Raw genomic sequence first — 21,874 nt, 5'->3', positions numbered from 1 at the left:
TAAGCAGGACTCTGGGAATGAAAGAGATTTATTGGTGACGTGTAGCAGGAGGCAGATTTATTATTTCACTTAATAAAAAAGCAGTTGAGTGGTTCATTATAAACTTCAGAAGGAACTAACTCTATATAGTCTTTAAAGCAAAGCATTGAGAAGCTCCAGCTCTGATTGTCGAAGCTCACGGAGAGCTGATAAAGTGCTGACATTATTTACAGACACGTACAGTAAAGTACAGTACAGTACGCAGAGCAGATCTGAGAAGAACAGCATGCAGATTATTAATGCAGAATCATCTCCATCAGCATCACAAAAACACCACCAGACATGAGCATCTGTGTGAAGAAGACCACAACAACAACAACAGCAACAAAAGAGTGTATTACGTAGAGGCGTTGTGTTGATTATAGCGCAAACATCTAAAGATTCTTCAATTAAGAAGCATTTTTAAACAAGTTATTTTTTTGTGAGTTTCTCTTTAAAACAAGCAAAATAAAAACAAAAATCTAAAAAAAGAGGTTTAAATAGGGTCACAATTAAGTGAGTGCTTCTTTAAAAACAAGCAAAACACTCTTAATATTTAGAAATATTAACATTAAATGAGTTTCTCATTACATGAAGCAAAATAATTACACAAAAAAAAACACAATTATGTTAAAATTGGCAAAATAATATAGTACAGTAAAAATAAAGTACAGAAAACATCATAATTGTGTTTTTTGTGTAATTATTTTGCTTCATTTAATGAAAAACGAATGTAATGTTAATATTTCTAACTTTTAAGATTGTTTTGCTTGATTTTAAAGAAACACTCACTTAATTTTGACCCTTTTTTAAACTTCTTTTTAGATTTTTATTATTATTTAGCTTGTTTAAAAGAGAAACTCACCTAATTTTGACGTTTTCTTTATTTTTTTTTAGATTATTTTGCCAGTTTCATGAAAAACTCACATAATTTGTAAAATAATGTAATTATTTTGCTTCATTTAATGAAAAACTAATTTTTAAATATTATTGCTTTTACTTTTAAGGTTTCTTTTTGCTTGTTTTAAAGAGAAACTCACTTCATTTTGACGTTTTCTTTATTTTTTTTTAGATTATTTTGTCAGTTTCAACAAAAAAAAAAACATAATTTAGATTTTTTTAAATAAATTTTGCTTCATTTAATGAGAAACTAATTTAATGTTAATATTTTTTTACTTTTAAGATTTCTTTTTGCTTGTTTAATAAAGAAATGCACTTAATTTTGATGTTTTCTGTAGGCAAAATAATGATAAACAAGTTTGTTTGCTTTTTGTTAAAACTGACAAAATAATCTAAAAAAGAGTTGAGAAAACGTCAAAATTAGGTGAGTTTCTCTTTTAAACAAGCTAAATAATAATAAAAATCTAAAAAGAAGTTTAAAAAAGGGTCAAAATTAAGTGAGTGTTTCTTTAAAAACAAGCAAAACAATCTTAAAAGATAGAAAAGATCAACATTACATTAGTTTTTTATTAAATGAAGCAAAATAATGAACAATTATGTGTGTTTTATGTTAAAACTGGCAAAATAATCTAAAAAAAAGTAAAAAAAATGTCAAAATTAAGTGAGTTTCTCTTTAAAACAAGCAAAAAACAAAAAAATATATATACAAATATACATTAAAAGTCTAAAATTGAGCTAGCATCTCTTTAAAAAAAGCAAAGAAAATGTTTAAAATAACTAATCAAGTCTAAATTAGTTGAGTTTTTCATTAAAACAGAGTATTTTCTTTCAAATGTCAAAATTAAGCTAGCTTCTCTTAAAAGCAGGAAAATTATCTTACTTTAAATGTCAAAATTAATTTAAATGTCTTCTTAAAACAAGCATAATAATGAAAATGAACTTTTTAAAAATGTCAAAATGAAGTTTTTTCCTAAAAGAAGCAAAATAAGCTAGTTTTTCCCAATTATTTTGTTTATTTTAAGGAGAAACTCACTTGATTTTGACAGAAAATATTGCTTGTCTAGAAAACGCTTCTTTATTTAAGAAGATTCTGATATTTGAACTAAAACAAGACACAAACTCTGAGTAAGAAAAGCATTTTTGCTGCCGTGTTCATCCTCAAACTCTTCATTACATTCAAAAGCTGTAAAGTGTTTCATCTGTACTCATCATACAGTATAAATCAATCATGAAATGACAGAGCGCATCACTCTGTGACCAATATTTTCAGTTTGCATCTCATTTTCATATATATAAAGTGTCAAACACTCATCATTGCTGATCTCTGCACAATGCATCAAAAATACTATAGTAATTTATAGTAAATACTTTAATAAAGTGTATTATACTGTACTGTGTATATTATAGCATGTACAGCTCTTTGTTAATGAATGCTCCAGCATATTGTAGTATTAACTATAGTGAACTGATCAACTGTAATAAATACTGTCATAGTTTTTACTACAGTAAACTGTGTTGTATGATAGTATAATATACCTCATTCCTGTAAAACAAACTACAGCACTGGGTTATTTGTTTATATTACTACAGTTGTTGTGTTGCCATAGCAACTGTAGAATCACCACAACAGATCGATTACTGTAGTTGTTGTGTTACCATAGCGACTGTGGAATCACCACAACAGATAGATTACTGTAGTTGTTGTGTTACCATAGCAACTGTGGAATCACTACAACAGATCGATAGCTATAGTTGTTGTATTACCATAGCCACTGTAGAATCACCACAACAGATCAATTGCTATAGTTGTTGTGTTACCATAGCAACTGTAGAATCACCACAACAGATCAATTACAATAGTTGTTGTGTTACCATAGCAACTGTAGAATCACCACAACAGATCGATTACTGTAGTTGTTGTGTTACCATAGCGACTGTGGAATCACCACAACAGATCGATTGCTGTAGTTGTGTTACCATAGCGACTGTAGAATCACCACAGCAGATCAATTGCTATAGTTGTTGTGTTACCATAGCGACTATAGAATCACCACAACAGATCAATTGCTATAGTTGTTGTGTTACCATAGCGACTATAGAATCACCACAACAGATCGATTGCTATAGTTGTTGTGTTACCATAGCAACTGTAGAATCACCACAACAGATCAATTGCTATAGTTGTTGTGTTACCATAGCGACTATAGAATCACCACAACAGATCAATTGCTATAGTTGTTGTGTTACCATAGCAACTGTAGAATCACCACAACATATCGATTACTGTAGTTGTTGTGTTACCATAGCGACTGTGGAATCACCACAACAGATCGATTGCTGTAGTTGTGTTACCATAGCGACTGTAGAATCACCACAGCAGATCAATTGCTATAGTTGTTGTGTTACCATAGCAACTGTATAATCACCACAACAGATCAATTGCTATAGTTGTTGTGTTACCATAGCGACTATAGAATCACCACAACAGATCGATTGCTATAGTTGTTGTGTTACCATAGCAACTGTAGAATCACCACAACAGATCGATTACTGTAGTTGTTGTGTTACCATAGCGACTGTGGAATCACCACAACAGATAGATTACTGTAGTTGTTGTGTTACCATAGCAACTGTGGAATCACTACAACAGATCGATAGCTATAGTTGTTGTATTACCATAGCCACTGTAGAATCACCACAACAGATCAATTGCTATAGTTGTTGTGTTACCATAGCAACTGTAGAATCACCACAACAGATCAATTACAATAGTTGTTGTGTTACCATAGCAACTGTAGAATCACCACAACAGATCGATTACTGTAGTTGTTGTGTTACCATAGCGACTGTGGAATCACCACAACAGATCGATTGCTGTAGTTGTGTTACCATAGCGACTGTAGAATCACCACAGCAGATCAATTGCTATAGTTGTTGTGTTACCATAGCGACTATAGAATCACCACAACAGATCAATTGCTATAGTTGTTGTGTTACCATAGCGACTATAGAATCACCACAACAGATCGATTGCTATAGTTGTTGTGTTACCATAGCAACTGTAGAATCACCACAACAGATCAATTGCTATAGTTGTTGTGTTACCATAGCGACTATAGAATCACCACAACAGATCAATTGCTATAGTTGTTGTGTTACCATAGCAACTGTAGAATCACCACAACATATCGATTACTGTAGTTGTTGTGTTACCATAGCGACTGTGGAATCACCACAACAGATCGATTGCTGTAGTTGTGTTACCATAGCGACTGTAGAATCACCACAGCAGATCAATTGCTATAGTTGTTGTGTTACCATAGCGACTATAGAATCACCACAACAGATCAATTGCTATAGTTGTTGTGTTACCATAGCGACTATAGAATCACCACAACAGATCGATTGCTATAGTTGTTGTGTTACCATAGCAACTGTAGAGTCACCACAACAGATCGATTGCTATAGTTGTTGTGTTACCATAGCAACTGTAGAGTCACCACAACAGATCGATTGCTATAGTTGTTGTGTTACCATAGCAACTGTAGAGTCACCACAACAGATCGATTGCTATAGTTGTTGTGTTACCATAGCAACTGTAGAGTCACCACAACAGATCGATTGCTATAGTTGTTGTGTTACCATAGCAACTGTAGAGTCACCACAACAGATCGATTGCTATAGTTGTTGTGTTACCATAGCAGAATCACTACACCTGATTAATTCAAGTTCTTTTTTTATAGTATGCTTCAAAAACATTTGACAGTATTCACTATAGATGACTACAGTATTTCTTGTATGTGGGTTCTGTGCCGCTTACTGAATCCACAAGGGAAATGCAGATGCTGGAAGTGAACTGATGCTCTCTGAGAGACACATCATCAGAGCAGCCTTCAGCATCATTCAGAGAAAGAAAGAGAGGGTTTCTAAGGTGAAGGCCAGAGGATAAAACATGCAGTTGGGTTAATCCAATGTTGGGTCAAATATGGACAAACCCAACAGTGAGGTTAAAAGTTGTCATTTGATTTTAACTGAAAAATGAACCAACATTGGGTTTGTCATACTTGACCCAATGCCGGATTACAATGACCCAGCATTTTTTGAGTGTGTGTAGCAGTAATAATAAACGCAGCAAAAGACCTCTGTCAGTTGTGCTCAGAATAAAACATCTACAACTGCACATAACACACAATTGCATAAGTGTTCTGCATAATCTCCAGCTCTGAGTTGTTGTGATGGTGTCAGTCGTCACAGTAAGGCACGAGATCTTTACTCCTCTCACTTCAGACTCCCTTTATCTCTCACACAGCAGACTATGGAGTTATATTTGTGCCATGATTCAGTGTGCAAAAGATCTTGTTTTGAGCACACAAGATGGCTTGATGCACATGCAATCCAGCCAATCAGATGGTTGCTAAATTCTGATCGGCTGGATTTCTGTCATGTTGTAACACTGGGTTAATTTTAAGCAAGTAGTTGGCTGACAGTGTAAACACACAAAAGGGAGCATGAAAACCTCAGTCAACACGTGAAGCTATTTTGCAAGCTCAAAACATGATCTTTTGTGCGTAGAATTGTTAGCATACATGCAACATCTACTTTTGCACACTCAAAAAAGATCTTTCACACACAGAATTGTTAACACTTACACAACAATTGATTTTGCACACTTAAAACATGATATTTTGTGCGCAGAATTGTTAGCACATGTGCCATTTTGCATGCTCAAAACATTGTTTGCTCACACAACAAGTTATTCTGTACGCTCTAAACATGACTTTATTGTGCACATCACTTAACGAGTATGCAGCAAGTCATTCTACGCACTCAGAACAAACTCTTAACGTGCATGCAACAACCATTTTACATGGTAAAAATATATTTTGTGCGCAGAATTGTTAATGCACGTACAACTAGTCATTCTGCACACTAAAAATGTGATTGTTTTGGGCACAAAATGATTGAGGTGCACGCAACAAGCCATTTTGCACACTCAAAACATGCTCTTTTGTGTGTAGTATTGTTAACATGCATGCAACATCTAATTCTGTGTGCTCAAAACATGATCTTTTGCTCACAGGTTTATTAACATGCACGCAACAAGCCATTTTGCACACTCAAAAGATTTTTTTGCACACAAAAATACTGAGGTGCATGCAATAAGCCATTTTGCACACTCAAAACTTGCTATTTTGTATGTAGTATTGTTAACTTGCACTCAGAACAAATTGTTAATGTGCATGCAACAACTATTTGCATGTTAAAAACATATTTTGTGTGCAGAATTATTAATGCACGCACAACTAGTCATTTTGCACGCTAAAAACGTGATTGTTTTGCACAAAAAATGAATGACGTGCACGCAACAAGCCATTTTGCACACTCAAAACATGATCTTTTGTGTGTAGAATTGCAAACATGCATGCAACATTAACTTTGCATGCTCAAAACATGATCTTTTGAACACAGAATTGTGGGGTAAATATAACTCCTTATGAGACAGGCCAGTAAAATGATGCTTAAACTAATAATAATAATCTTAATAATCATAATTAAAGAGGAGAATGTGGAGGAGTTTGTGTTTAGTCTCCATCATCTAGTGTTGATCAGAATCATGACAGCTGTCCATCACTCAAGGCCACTGACGAGTCTTCAGAAACACTCTAATAATCATCACTTTTTTGAGTCTGCGTTGGGTCAAATATGGCATTTTACCCAGCATTTTTTTAAGAGTGAAAAAACTGCAGCTACAACACACACAAACCAGCAGAAGATCTGAACAGTCTGGAATATTCCTGAAGATTCACACAATCATCTTCAACCTTATCAGTGAGTATTATTTGTGTGTGTGTGTGTGTGTGTGTGTGTGTGTGTGTGTGTGTGTGTGAAATAATCCTCATTGATAATTATGATCAATATCAGTCTCTCCTGTTCACCAAGGCTGCATTTGTTTAATACACTCTAAAAAGTGCTGGGTTATTTCAACATAAATTGGCGGTAAAATATTGATAAACTGAAATATTGGGTTAAATTTTGCATCATAAATTAAATTACTAACAGTCGTTTGTTTTGTCCATATTTTGCACTCTAAAAATGCTTTTGCTGGGTTGTGGTAATCGAATGTTGGGTCAAATATGGAAAAACTCAACTGTAGGGCTAATAAGGGTTAAATTTTGCCCTATAAATTAAAAAAATAACCCAGTGGATTGTTTTGTTCATATTTTGCACTGTAAAAATGCTGGGTTGTAGTAAACAAATATTGGATTAAATGTGGACAAAACAACTGAAGTGTCACTTAAATTTATTCAATTGTTTTTTTGTTTTTTACAATATTTGACCAAATATTGGGTTAAAACATTAATTCATTCACTTTCCTTCAGCTTAGTCCCTAGTCTATTCATCAGGGGTCACCGCAGCGGAATGAACCACCAACTATTACATTTAAAAAGATTTTTAAACAAATAAATAAAAAATGTTTAAGGAAATTACCCAGATTTACCTTCGGCCCACTGGCCTCAATCAAGTTTGCTTTTTGACTCTTCATAAGACAAAGTTTGGTCTAATCTAATGTTTACGCACTAATATAATATAATAAAGCTTCCTATTGAAAATATGAATATAAATGAGAGAGGAGTGAACACATATATGCTGAGCACTGTATTACTCTTTACAGTAACTTTACCCAACACTGATTAACATGCAAAGGGACTAAGCCGAAAAGAAAATGAATGAATGAATGAACAATTAAAATGCATTCATTAAAAGTGCTTTATAATATAATATATTTCGTGACTCTGGACCACAAACATTACCTTTATTTCTCTTCCTCCATTGGCAGATTATTCAGCTTGAAAAACTCTCTTCATTTTCACTCATTGAAAACGAGTCTTTGTTTATTGCTTGTCTAGAAAATCCTTCTTGAATTAAGAACATGTCGCTATTTGGACTAGAAACAAGACAGAAACTCTGTCTAAGAATAGCATTTTTGGCATTAACCTAATCTTTGATCAGTAATATGCATTGCCAAGAGCTTCATTCGCACAACTTTAAAAGAGAATCTCCTCAATATTTACATGTTTTGCACCCTCATATATTTAAATAGTTGCCGAATATTGTCCTAACAATCCATACATCAATGCAAAACAGCCTTTAGATCATGCAGAGATCTCAATATCAGAACATGAACCCTTCAGTTGTGGTCCAGACTCACACATTTCTATTTTAGTGTATCTGAAATGCAGCCTTCATGAACAGAAAACAGTGCGTTCAGGAGCATCATTAACACACATCCGCTCACATCTCCTGTCCACATATCAGATTTGAAGAGCTTTTCTTAAGGCCATTTCTCTGGGACTCCCTCATTAGTGCAGGTCTGGAGTCTGTTAGTGTGCTCTAGCTAGTGCATTAGACTGAAACATGTAGAGAACAACAAAAACACAATAAAACAGATGAAGAAGCGTTCCACAGTCTCCAGCAGCTCCATCGCCCATCGTCCCAAAGCCACCGAGTGCAAATGGAAAAAAACCCAAATGTGGTATGACACAGACTGACTCCAGATCAGCTGATTCTGCAGACGGACTGACTCTAGATCAGCAGATCCTGCAGACGGACTGATTCCAGATGAGCAGATTCTGCACAGACTGACTCCAGATCAGCTGATTTAGCAGACCGACTCACTCCAGATCAGCTGATTTAGCAGATGGACTGACTCTAGATCAGCAGATTCTGCACAGACTGACTCTAGATCAGCAGAAAGACTGACTCCAGATCAGCAGATCCTGCACAGACTGACTCCAGATCAGCAGATGCTGCACAGACTGACTCCAGATCAGCAGATCCTGTACAGACTGACTCCAGATCAGCAGATCCTGCAGACGGACTGACTCCAGATCAGCAGATCCTGCACAGACTGACTCCAGATCAGCAGAAAGACTGACTCCAGATCAGCAGATCCTGCAGACGGACTGACTCCAGATCAGCAGATCCTGCACAGACTGACTCCAGATCAGCAGATGCTGCACAGACTGACTCCAGATCAGCAGATCCTGTACAGACTGACTCCAGATCAGCAGATCCTGCAGACGGACTGACTCCAGATCAGCAGATCCTGCAGACGGACTGACTCCAGATCAGCAGATTCTGTTGGTAGTTCAGGAATGCAGATTATAGAGGCTGAAGTGATCTGGCTCTGATTTGGCATGCAAGCAGGAGAGAGTGAATTCTAGTGTGTGTGTGTGTGTGTGTGTGTGTGTCTTTAGGTGCATGTGTACAGTACTGCATGTGTGGGAAAGAGTGTGTGTGTTTGTCTGTGTATGTGTATATGAACAGTACTGTGTGTGTGTGGTTGTTTATGTGCATGTGTACAGGTGTGAGACTGAGTGTGTGTGTGTTTAAAAGAGAGTTTACAGTATGTGTGTATGTGTACAGTATTGGGTGTGTGTGTGTGTGCTTGTGTGTGCATATTAGAGTGTGTGTGTGTGTGTTTGAGAGAGTATAAGTGTGAGAGTGTCTGTATATTTGTGTATGTGTGTGTGAGTTCGTGTTTGAGTGTGTGCATTTGTGTGAGTGTGTGTGTGTGCATGTATACAGTATTGTGTGTGTGCATGTGTGAGAGTGTGTTAATTTGCGTATGTGCAGTATTGCATGTGTGTAAACATGTGAGTATGTGTGTGCGTGTGAGTGTGTGAAAACACTGAAAACTGCAGCTCTTAAAGGGACAGTACACTGAAAAAATGACTATTGACTCACACTTAAGAGTTTCTAAACTTTCATCCTCTGTTTAACACAAATGAAGATACTCTGAAGAATGTTGACCTCTGACATCAACAGCAGAAACCCCAAATACTGTTAGTTATTATTATTATTTTTTCAGGGGTTTTCACTTTTATTTGACAGGACAGTAGAGAGAATTAACAGGAAAGTGTGAGAAGCAGAGAGAGGGGAAGGATCAGCAGGACCTCAAGGTGGAAATAGAACCCGGGTCGCCGTGAACACTGGAGTGCATGTGGCGGTGCACTTTCCACTACGCCACAGGCCCCGACATGAACATGTGTTTTTCCAGCATTCTTCAGAACATCTTCATTTGTGTTCGACAGAAACACACACAGGTTTGGAACAAGTGGAGGATGAAGAAATAGGTGAACTGTCCCTTTAAATATCAGAAAATGCTTAATTTGAGCTCTAAACGATCCAATAAACAAACAGAATCTTCTAGAATTAGAGATGAAGCTCAACAAAGCATGACCAGATCAGATGCCATCGTTCTTCCCTCTGTTTCACATTAGATATTGTACAATGCCAAATTGGTCGACATCGCCCAACCCTAACCCATTTAGAGTGACATGGTGGCTCAGTGGTTAGCACTGTGGCGTCACAGCAAGAAGGTCACAGGTTTGAGTCCCAGCTGGGTCAGTAAGTGTTTCTGTGTGGAGTTTGCATGTTCTCCCCGTGTTGGTGTGGGTTTCCTCCGGGTGCTCCAGTTTCCCCCACAGCCCAAACACATGCGCTATAGGCGCTTTTCTCAAGCCTGTTATGACGCGTTTAACAGTCATCAGCATCTTAAATCCTTTAAAGTTTTTAATATATATATATATATATATTTTAAATGTATGAACATTTATATGTATTTATGTGTGTATTATATCATCTTTGCTTTAAATTACAAAAAAGAAATTACCGCCTGTGTTTCTAATGCAGCGTCTATAGGACAGGACAGCAAATATGAGGTTATTCTCTCCTCTCGCTGCCGTCATCAGTCTCACACAATCTCTTCCCTTTTTCTGAAAGCCTTTATAACCCCATCGTGGAGTTATTCTGTCATTATTTGAGCAAATAAGATTGTAAAAGAAAGTTCTGTTGTATTCTCCCATTCACTGTTCACTCAGTTTCCCCTACTGAGAAACCCGGAAGTGTGAAATTGGGCCTACTAAACTAAAATGGCTATAGTGTAAGAGTGTGTGTGTGTGTGTTTCCCAGTACTGGGTTGCGGCTGGAAGGTCATCCGCTGTGTAAAACATATGCTGTAATAGTTGGCGGTTCATTCCGCTGTGGCGACCTCTGTAATAGAGCCGAAAGAAAATGAATGAATGAATGAATGAATGTCAGTTGCTAGGTTACCAATACTACATTCAGCTGCTCTAATATCTTGATTTAAACGCGGCAAACTCACAAAACTTGGGATTTTGGTGAACTTTGGAAAGATTCGCTTTATGTTACGTTCATTTACATGCTTGATCTGATTTCTGCTAACTGTATCCTGTAGATCCTCCCTCTGCTCCTCTTGAGTTTTGGCCTGTAAGCTGATCTGGTCATGGTTTTGGGAGAGATTTGAGATGTATTTATAGCAAAGTGATCTGAAGAACGGATAAAAAGCAGAAGGTGATATTCGAGTTTCACAATGAAGGTCATCTGCTGCAGTGCCGGCTTCATTTCACCACCACAGCTCATGATCCTGCAGACTGTTTACTGGATGTGTGTGTGTGTGTGTGTGTGTGCGTGTGTGTGTGTTTGTGTACAAATGTGAATGTATAGGTGTGTGTGTGTATGCATGTGTGTATATATTGTGTATGTGTGTGTCTATGTACGTGTATGCATACAAATGTGTATGTATACGTGTGTGTGTATGTATGTGTGTAAATGTATGTGTATGCGTGTATATATGTGTTTGTGTACAAATGTGAATGCATAGGTCTGTGTATATATTTATTTGCGTGCATGCACGTGTGTACATACGTGTGTGTGTGTGTGTGTCTATGTAAATATATATATGTGTGTGTGTCTGTCTTCATGTTTGTATGTCTGTAAATATATATGTACGCATGTATTTATGTGTATGAGTGTATATATGTGTTTGTGTGTATGTATGTGTCTATATATGTTTGTGTACAGATGTGTCTGTATAGGTGTGTGTGATTATGCATGTGTGTGTGCAAAGAGATGTGTGTTTCTCCTTCAGTCTGAGCAGCTCCTCACGGTCTGTTCACTCTTAGCTCATTAACAAACTCCTCCTCCTCCTGCTGTCCATCAGGGGGTGTGGCCTCCTCAGCCCCTCCTTCGCTCTGGCTAAACCCCTCCCCCAGGGCCTCCTCTGGGTCTCCAGTGTGCTGCTGTGGATCTCCGTCCAGCGGCGGGTCAGTCCTGCTGGGCTCCCTGCGCTCGCCGTACAGCCGCGGCTCCAGATTCAGGCCTGAAGGAAGCAGGTTTTTAAAGTCCATCTCGAAGGGCAGCGGAACACCCAGACCCGCTCCTGCACACGGTCCCGCACCCGAGCTCTGGTACACTTCCATCCCGTCCGGCAGCATGGACTGGATCTTGGGCAGCCAGCGCTTGCGCACGCGCCGCGCATTAGTGCACATGTCAGCCGCGATCACATTCATCTCACTCTCCTTAAAGCTGGGCGCAAAGTTCTGGCAGTAAACTACAGGTGACGGACAGAGAAACACAGAGAGAGTGTGTGTTCATTAGGAAGAGGCCTGAAGAGCAATGCATACACTGCATACAATGCATACAGTTGCTATGGTAACACAACATACATAGTTATAAATAACCTGTTGTGGTGATTCTACAGTTGCTATGGTAACAACATCTGTAATAATAATCTGTTGGGGTGATTCTACAGTTGCTATGGTAACAACATCTGTAATAATAATCTGTTGTGGTGATTATACAGTTGCTATGGTAACAACATCTGTAATAATAATATGTTGTGGCGATTCTACAGTTGCTATGGCAACACAAAATAGTTATAATTAATCTGTTGTGGAGATTCTACAGTTGCTATGGTATTAACGTTTACAGTAATAATTGATGTGTTGTGGTGATTCTACAGTTGCTATGGTAACACATCATATATAATTATAATTAATCTGTTGTGGTGATTCTACAGTTGCTATGGTAACAATATCTATAATAATAATCTGTTGTGGAGATTCTACAGTTGCTATGGTATTAACATTTATAGTAATAATTGATGTGTTGTGGTGATTCTACAGTTGCTATGGTAACACATCATATATAATTATAATTAATCTGTTGTGGTGATTCTACAGTTGCTATGGTAACAACATCTATAATAATAATCTGTTGTGGTGATTCTACAGTTGCTATGGCAACACAACATTTATAGTAATAATTAATCTGTTGTGGTGATTCTACAGTTGCTATGGCAACACAACATTTATAGTAATAATTAATCTGTTGTGGTGATTCTACAGTTGCTATGGTAACAACATTTATAATAATAATCTGTTGTGGTGACTTTACAGTTGCTATGGCAACACAGCATATATTGTAATAATCAATCTGTTGTGGTGATTCTACAGTTGCTATGGCAACACAGCATATATAGTATTAATTAATCTGTTGTGGTGATTCAACAGTTGCTATGGTGACACAACATGTATAGTAATAATTGATCTGTTGTGGTGATTCTACAGTTGCTATGGTAACAACATCTATAATAATAATCTGTTGTGGTGATTTTACAGTTGCTATGGCGACAGCATATATAGTATTAATTAATCTGTCGTGGTGACTCTACAGTTGCTATGGTGACACAACAACTACAGTAATATAAACAAATGACTCAATACTGTAGTTTTCTACAATCATTATACTGTAATACACCAGCATTTACTGTAGTAAAACTTAAGTATGCTTCGGTATTTATTACAGTTTATCAGTACACTATAGTTAACACCACAGTATGCTCAAATTGCTTTAAATACTATAATAAATACAGTATATATAGCATTATTTCACATGGATATTTTATACTATGACATGTTCAAGGCAAACAGATATAATAAGAGTAATATGAAGCATGTATTTAAGTTTGTGTACGTTTGACGGCGTTCAGCACTCGACTGTCCAGTGGTTTTCGGCTGGGGTCACTGGTGGAGGAGCGGATCCCAGTCCCGCAGCTGTTGGCCAGTGTGTTCCTGCAGGTCCAGCACACACCAGCAGAGGGCGCAGTGGAGACAAACACAACACAACACAACACACACTGTAACAAATGCACACTTAATGGTATTGACAAAGTCTATCACTACCTTCTATCGCTTCGAAGTCTAGAAGGGATACAGCTGCTGAATACAAGGTAAAGTCTAGAAGGGATACAGCTGTGGATACTCACATCAATATAACACAATCTTTGTGACACTGTACAACAAAAATGTATATTTTCTTATATTACTATGAGGTTTGGAGTTTCATGGGTAATTTAATAAATAATATGATTAATACTAAGTATAATTACTGTTCTGACATTACTGTGAGGGACAGCTTTAGGGCTGAGGTAGGGGTAGATGTTAATAAAATACAATTAATAGGTAATTTAATAAATAATGTGAATAATACTCAGTTTTAAATACAGTACTGTGTGGGTTGGGTAGGGGTAGACTTTAATGAAATACAATTAATGGGTAATTTAATCAATAATATAAATAATTCTCATTAACTTCTGGCCATTGCTGTATCCCTTTTAGTAACAACTACACTTCACTCGTTAAACTATATTAAACGTAATTAATATTTCCCTAGATGTACAAAAAAGTAGCCTTTGTATGGTTTGTCCTATTTTTATGTCTTTAACATCTCATGAGAACAAAAATAACAAAACAAAGCTGTTTATATCTCTTTTATTGAATAAAAAACAGTAGTTGCCGACTTTTATTTCAGTCTGATGGCATTTTTCTAACTGAAATAGAATATTGAGAAGGGGGCGGGGTTTTGTTAATAAGCCCCACCTCTCATCCGTCACTAACAGATGGAGGGGCGTGGCTAAGCATAATTCAGCCAATCAGAATCATGAGAGAAAGATTGCGGTTGGCAGAAGCACATGGGCAGATTCTGATGAAATATTAACAAAAGATTCCTTTATTTATTTCCTTTTGTTTTCACAGTGGAGTCACTTGCACAGATTAATCGTTCACCTTAAGACTAACAGTGTGTGCTAGCAAAATAAACACTGCATATTTTGATTTCATGCGGACTGAGCGCTTCACTGAGTTAGCGCGGTGTAAATACATAACATATAAATAAATGCAGTCTGTCAGTAACGCTGCGAACACTGTTTCTGTAAAAGCAGAACGAGATGTCTGAAGGGCTTCTGGAAGCACAATCATTTAGACAAAACTATATTTCAGCCACTATTATTGTGTAATGGAGAAGTAGTGTATTTTGTGTAATAGATAAATAATGCAGTTGCCTGCTTTTGTGCAACAGCAATTTGTATTGTGCAAACTGTTTGTGCACCGAGTAAGTCTTTATGATGACAATAATTCAAATAAAATGATGAAAAACCTTAATAAAATGCACAACCCTACATTTATTCAAGTGTGCAATTAGCATACTTCTTTCAAACTTAAAATAAGTATACTTATTAAGTAGTTTATGCAAAAATACTTGAGTCTTTCGTTATTTTTAAGCATTTACAATATAAAAGTACATTAAAAACTAAGGCAACAGCACGGCATTCCTTCACTGCACGTTTTCCAAACTAAAAGACTTGGGCTGTGTTCCAATTCACACACTTACACTACTAAGTATGTACTCTTTTTATGAAGAAAAACAACATGCTTTTGAGCGTCTAACAGATGAGTGTGAGCTTTGGGTCAAACCACTTCCTCATTATTGTGAATCGGGCCGCAGTCGTGGTAAGCGTCTGTATGAATATGTGTAGACAGTGATTAGTGCAGCTTTACCGCGGTACAGACCTGTCGAAGAAGGTGGCCAGGAGTCTCCGCAGAAGCACCTTGTGTTTGACTCCAGCACACAGATGACAATTCATCAGCTGCCCTCGCGTCATAAACACACCTGTACCTGAACACACAAACACAACACAATCACAGCATTCGTAACATAATCAGAGTGCAATTACAATACAATCATAACACAACACAAACACAACCACAACACATCACAACAATCATAATCACAACACAATCACAATAATCGTAACACAAACACAACGCAATCACAGCTATCATAACAAAATTCAAAACAATCGTAACACAATCACAACAATCATAAAATAATCACAACAATCATAACACAATCACAACGCATTCATAACTAGCACAATCATAACACAATCACAAAACATTCATAACACAATCACAACAATCACAATGAATTCATAACAGTCACAACACAATCATAACAATCACAATGAATTCATAACAGTCACAACACAATCATAACGTAATTACAGCGATCTTAACAATCCCAACGCATCACAACAATCAAAACACAAATCACACCTCATTCAAAACCCAATCATAATCCAAAGCACGAAACAATCATAACACAACACAACCCAATCATAACACAACACAATTATAACAATCATAACACAATCACAACAGAACCACAATAATTGTAACACAAACACATCACAATCATAACAATAGCAAGGCATTCATAACACAATCACAATTTATTACCACAATCACAACACAATCATAACAATCATAACACTATCACAATTAATCACCACAATCAAAACAATCATAACAATCTCAATTCAATCACAACACAATCATAACACAATCATAACAATCATTACACAATTACAATAATCATAAGACAATCATAACACAATCACAACAATCATAACACAATGTCAATTAATCACAACAATCACAAAACAATCATAACAATCTCAATTAAATCACAACAAAATCACAACAATTATAACCACAACACAATCACAATAATTGTGAGACAAACATGTCACAATTATAACAGTCGCAAGACATTCACAACAATCACAACACAAACACAATCATAAAATCACAATGCATTCATAACACAATCACAACAATCATAACACAATCATAGGAAAACATAAATCAATCATAACAATCACAAAAATCATAACACAATCACAATTAATCACCACAATCACAACACAATCACAACTCAATCATAACACAATCACAACTATCACAAAAACCATAACACAATCACAATTATTTACAACAATCACAACTCAATCATAACACAATCCCAACAATCACAATTCAATCACAACACAACTTACAACACATTTATAAACCAATCATAATACAAATCACAACACAATTATAATAATCATAACACACTCACAACACAATCAAAATACAAATCAACACAATCATAACACAAACACAGTCACAACACAATTACAACATAAATCATAATCAATCACAACGCATTCATAACAACAAACACAATCACAACACATTCATAAGACAAACACAATCACAACACAATCATAACACAATCACAACAATCACAATTCAATCACAACACATTTATAAACCAAACATAATACAAATCACAACACAATTATAATAATCATAACACACTCACAACACAATCACAATACAAATCAACACAATCATAACACAAACACAGTCACAACACAATTACAACATAAATCATAATCAATCACAACGCATTCATAACACAAATCAAAACACAATCCCAACACAACCCAATCATAACACAACACAATAATAACACAACCCCAACACATCCACAAAAAAACAAAAAAACAACACAAATAACAACACATTCATAATACAAATCACAACACAATCATAACACAACACAATAATAACACAATCCCAACACAACCACAAAAAAACAAAAAAAATCAACAACACAAATCACAACCCAATCATAACACAACCAGCAACACAACAACTCCCTCATCCACAATAACGCAGTGTTTGTGACTGACCTCCCACCAGCTCCAGTTTCTCTCCCGGTTCACCTTCCGTGTAGAGTTTGGGGTGGCAGCGGTACCCGATCTGACTGATCAGACTGGCAGGAAGAGCCACCAGATCCCGGCGGATCAACACACTGGAGCGGCTGTCCAGAGACACCGGCATCACCGCCATCTCCGGCTTCTCCAGCACTGAAAACCACCATCAGAAACACACACTCGAATCAGGACTGATGCATTTCAGCATTAAAACACAACAGGTAAATATTGTAATCATCTATTTTATTTATAATCTCTAAATGGCTTTCATCGCCCCCTGTTGGTCCAGAGTACCATTAACATGCATCACAGTGCGCTTTTGCTGTAAATGAAGGCGGAGGGACAGGATAAACAAGATCAGGAGATTATATACGACGTAACATCAGCTTAACTATGTTTATATACTGTCTAACCTCTATACGACTTCGTAACGTTTCTAATTTTGACTGCAGTGTGATAATAACGTGCACCTTATTGTAAAGCTGGAACGATAATCATTGTGAAAAACCGCTATATGAATAAACTTGAGTTGAATAAAAACTTTAATAATAACTTGCTTATAAATGTACGTGTGGATATGGCCTCAGTCATGGAGTCATCCAAATATGCCATTGTTTGTTGTGAATGCACGCCCTCTAGTGGAGAAAATGACACACTGTGCTTTTATAGCTAGCTCTATTAGATTATTCTATTTAACACAGCAACTGAGCTGATGTTTCTAAAGGGAGAGTTCACATCCCTTTATATTCCATTATGCAATATATTATACACTCACCGGCCACTTTATTAGGTACACCTCACTAGTACCGGGTCGGACCCCCTTTTGCCTTCAGAAATGCCTTAATCCTTCATGGCAGAGATTCAACAAGCTACTGGAAATATTCCTCAGAGATTTTGCTCCATATTGACATGATAGCATCACGCAGTTGCTGCAGATTTGTTGGCTGCACATCCATGATGCCAATTTCCCGTTCCACCACATCCCAAAGGTGCTCTATTGGATTGAGCTCTGGTGACTGTGGAGGCCATTTGAGTACAGTGAACTCATTGTCATGTTCAAGAAACCAGTCTGAGATGATTGGAGCTTTATGACATGGTGCGTTATCCTGCTGGAAGTAGCCATCAGAAGATGGAGACACTGTGCTCATAAAGGGATGGACATGGTCAGCAACAATACTCAGGTAGGCTGTGGCGTTGACGCCATGCTCAATTGGTACTAATGGACCCAAAGAAAATCTCCCCCACACCATTACACCACCACCAGCAGCCTGAACCGCTGATACAAGGCAGGATGGATCCATGCTTTCATGTTGTTGAGGCCAAATTCTGCCCCGAGCATCCGAATGTGGCAGCAGAAATGGAGACTCATCAGACCAGGCAACGTTTCTCCAATCTTCTATTGTCCAGTTTTGGTGAGCCTGTGTGAATTGTAGCCTCAGTTTCCTGTTCTTAGCTGACAGGAGCGGCACCCGGTGTGGTCTTCTGCTGCTGTAGCCCATCCGCCTCAAGGTTGGACGTGTTGTGTTTTCAGAGATGCTCTTCTGCAGACCTCGGTTGTAGCGAGTGCTTATTTGAGTTACTGTTGCCTTTCTATCAGCTGGAACCAGTCTGGCCATTCTCCTCTGACCTCTGGCATCAACAAGGCATTTGTGCCCACAGAACTGCCACTCACTGGATATTTCCTCTTTGTCGGACCATTCTCTGTAAACCCTAGAGATGGTTGTGCATGAAAATCCCAGTAGATCAGCAGTTTCTGAAATACTCAGAGCAGCCCGTCTGGCACCAACAACCATCAAAGTCTCTTAAATCCCCTTTCTTCCCCATTCTGATGCTCGCTTTAAACTGCAGCAGATCGTCTTGACCATGTCTACATGCCTAAATGCACTGAGCTGCTGCCATGTGATTGGCTGATTAGAAACTTGTGTTAACGTGCAGTTGGACAGGTGTACCTAATAAAGTGGCCGGTAAGTGTTTAATATTAATATAAACTGAGATATTTAGGCAAACAGATGGAAACTTGTAACCACTGACATCCATAGTAGGAAAAACAAATACTACAGAAGTCAATGGTTACCAGTTTCCATCTGTTTGCCTAAATATCTTCTAACAGAAGAATTATTGAAGTGAGGAGAGAGTACATGGTGTGTGGTGGAACTCTCCCTTTAAGTTGGTTTCTGCTGTGAAATATCTCTGCTAGGATGGAAAAGAGCTGCTCTTTGTTTTCCTGCACTCATCAGATTGGCAGAACTCAATAAGCTCGGCTCTCCAGCGACTAATAGAAAAGTTGTGTTTGTCCTTGAGTCCTTAAACTGACACTCTGCCATCACACACACACACACACACACACACACACACACACACACACACACACACACACACACACACACACACACAGAAGAAGAAGAAGAAGAAGAAGAATGTGTGTCTCAAATAACCCACAATGTGACCCTGTGGAGTGATAACACATCTGAGAGAGAGAGATCCAGCAGACACACACACACACACACACACACACACACACACAGATCGTCTCAATAATGCTCAACACATGAGCAGAAGAGCTGAGACCCCTGAGGGCACCAGCAGACCTCAGATCAGTGTGTTGAGAGTGAGTTTAGATTCCTCACACACTCCAGAAGATCAGCTTTACTGACGCCACAAACTCTGCTGTACTGCACTCACATCCAGTCAAATCCACTCCAACATAAAGCGCAGCGTCACTCGGCTTAAAGTCAGCCTGAGATCAGGCGTTACTCTTCTTCTGTTTACATTTATTGTGTGTGTGTGTATACTAGTGCTGGTGTTCTAAATGATGCAGCAGTGCACTTCATTAGTTTGCCCTCATAACCTTTAATCAAATACCACAACATTCCCTCCCCTCTTTTCAATGCTTTAGTGTGGAATCTATCGACCCTTTAGGGTGGGGCTATCAGTCATTTAGGGCGGGGCTATCAGTCATTTACGGCGAGGCTATCAGGCATTTAGGGCGAGGCTATCAGACATTTAGGGCGAGGCTATCAGACATTTAGGGCAAGGCTATCAGTCATTTACGGCGAGGCTATCAGGCATTTAGGGCGGGGCTATCAGGCATTTACGGCGAGGCTATCAGGCATTTAGGGCGGGGCTATCAGGCATTTACGGCGAGGCTATCAGGCATTTAGGGCGGGGCTATCAGGCATTTAGGGCGAGGCTATCAGACATTTAGGGCAAGGCTATCATTACTTTAGGGTGGGGCTATCAGTCCTTCAGGGCAGATTTATCACTCCTTTAGGGTGGGGCTATCAGTCCTTTAGGGCGGGGATATCAGTCATTTAGGGCGAGGCTATCAGGCATTTAGGGCGGGGCTATCATTACTTTAGGGTGGGGCTATCAGTCCTTTAGGGCAGATTTATCACTCCTTTAGGGTGGGGCTATCAGTCCTTTAGGGCGGGGATATCAGTCATTTAGGGCGAGGCTATCAGGCATTTAGGGCGGGGCTATCATTACTTTAGGGTGGGGCTATCAGTCCTTTAGGGCAGATTTATCACTCCTTTAGGGTGGGGCTATCAGTCATTTGGGGCGGGCTATCAGTCATTTAGGGCGGGGCTATCAGACATTTATGGCGGGGCTAACAGTTCATTAGGATGGGACTATTAGTCATTTAGGGCCGCCTTTCAGTTATTTAGGGTGGGGCTATCATTACTTTAGGGCCGCATTTCAGTCCTTTAGGGCCGGACTATCATTACTTTAGGGCCGGCTTTCAGTTATTTAAGGCATGGCTATTAGTCCTTTAGGGCGTGGTTATCATTACTTTAGGGTGGGGCTATCAGTCCTTCAGGGCAGATTTATCAGTCCTTTAGGGCGGGGCTATCAGTCCTTTAGGGCGAAGCTATCATTACTTCTGGGCAGGGCTATCAGTTTTTTAGGGCGGGGCTATCAGACATTTAGGGCAAGGCTATCAGACATTTAGGGCAGGGCTAACAGTTCATTAGGATGGGACCATTAGTCATTTAGGCCTGCCTTTCAATCCTTTAGGGCGGGACTATCATTACTTTAGGGCCGGTTATTTCAGTTATTTGGGGCGTGGCTATTAGTCCTTTAGGGCATGGCTATCATTACTTTAGGGTGGATCTATCAGTCCTTCAGGGCAGATTTATCAGTCCTTTAGGGTGGGGCTATCAGTCCTTTAGGGCGGGGCTATCAGTCATTTAGGGTGAGGCTGTCAGA

General features: G+C 38.2%; 1 protein-coding gene across 2 annotated transcripts in view; it reads right to left on the bottom strand.

The window, feature by feature from the left end:
* Nucleotides 1-8,847: 8,847 nt before the first annotated feature.
* Nucleotides 8,848-21,874, bottom strand: part of LOC130229864 (nucleus accumbens-associated protein 2) — a 32,444-nt gene continuing 19,417 nt past the window's right edge. For both annotated transcript variants that reach the window (XM_056458879.1, XM_056458881.1), the window contains exons 4-7: nucleotides 17,645-17,821; nucleotides 15,633-15,738; nucleotides 13,759-13,856; nucleotides 8,848-12,334 (exon numbers count right to left, since the gene is read on the bottom strand). In XM_056458879.1, coding sequence (XP_056314854.1) covers nucleotides 11,886-12,334; nucleotides 13,759-13,856; nucleotides 15,633-15,738; nucleotides 17,645-17,821 — 830 coding nt within the window. In that variant the 3' untranslated portion in view covers nucleotides 8,848-11,885. The remainder of the gene's footprint in view (nucleotides 12,335-13,758; nucleotides 13,857-15,632; nucleotides 15,739-17,644; nucleotides 17,822-21,874) is intronic.

The sequence above is a fragment of the Danio aesculapii genome, chromosome 5 (assembly GCF_903798145.1).
Source record: "Danio aesculapii chromosome 5, fDanAes4.1, whole genome shotgun sequence".
NCBI lineage: Eukaryota > Metazoa > Chordata > Actinopteri > Cypriniformes > Danionidae > Danio > Danio aesculapii.
Note: the sequence above shows the minus strand (reverse complement) of the source record. Positions and strands in the feature narration are given on the sequence as shown.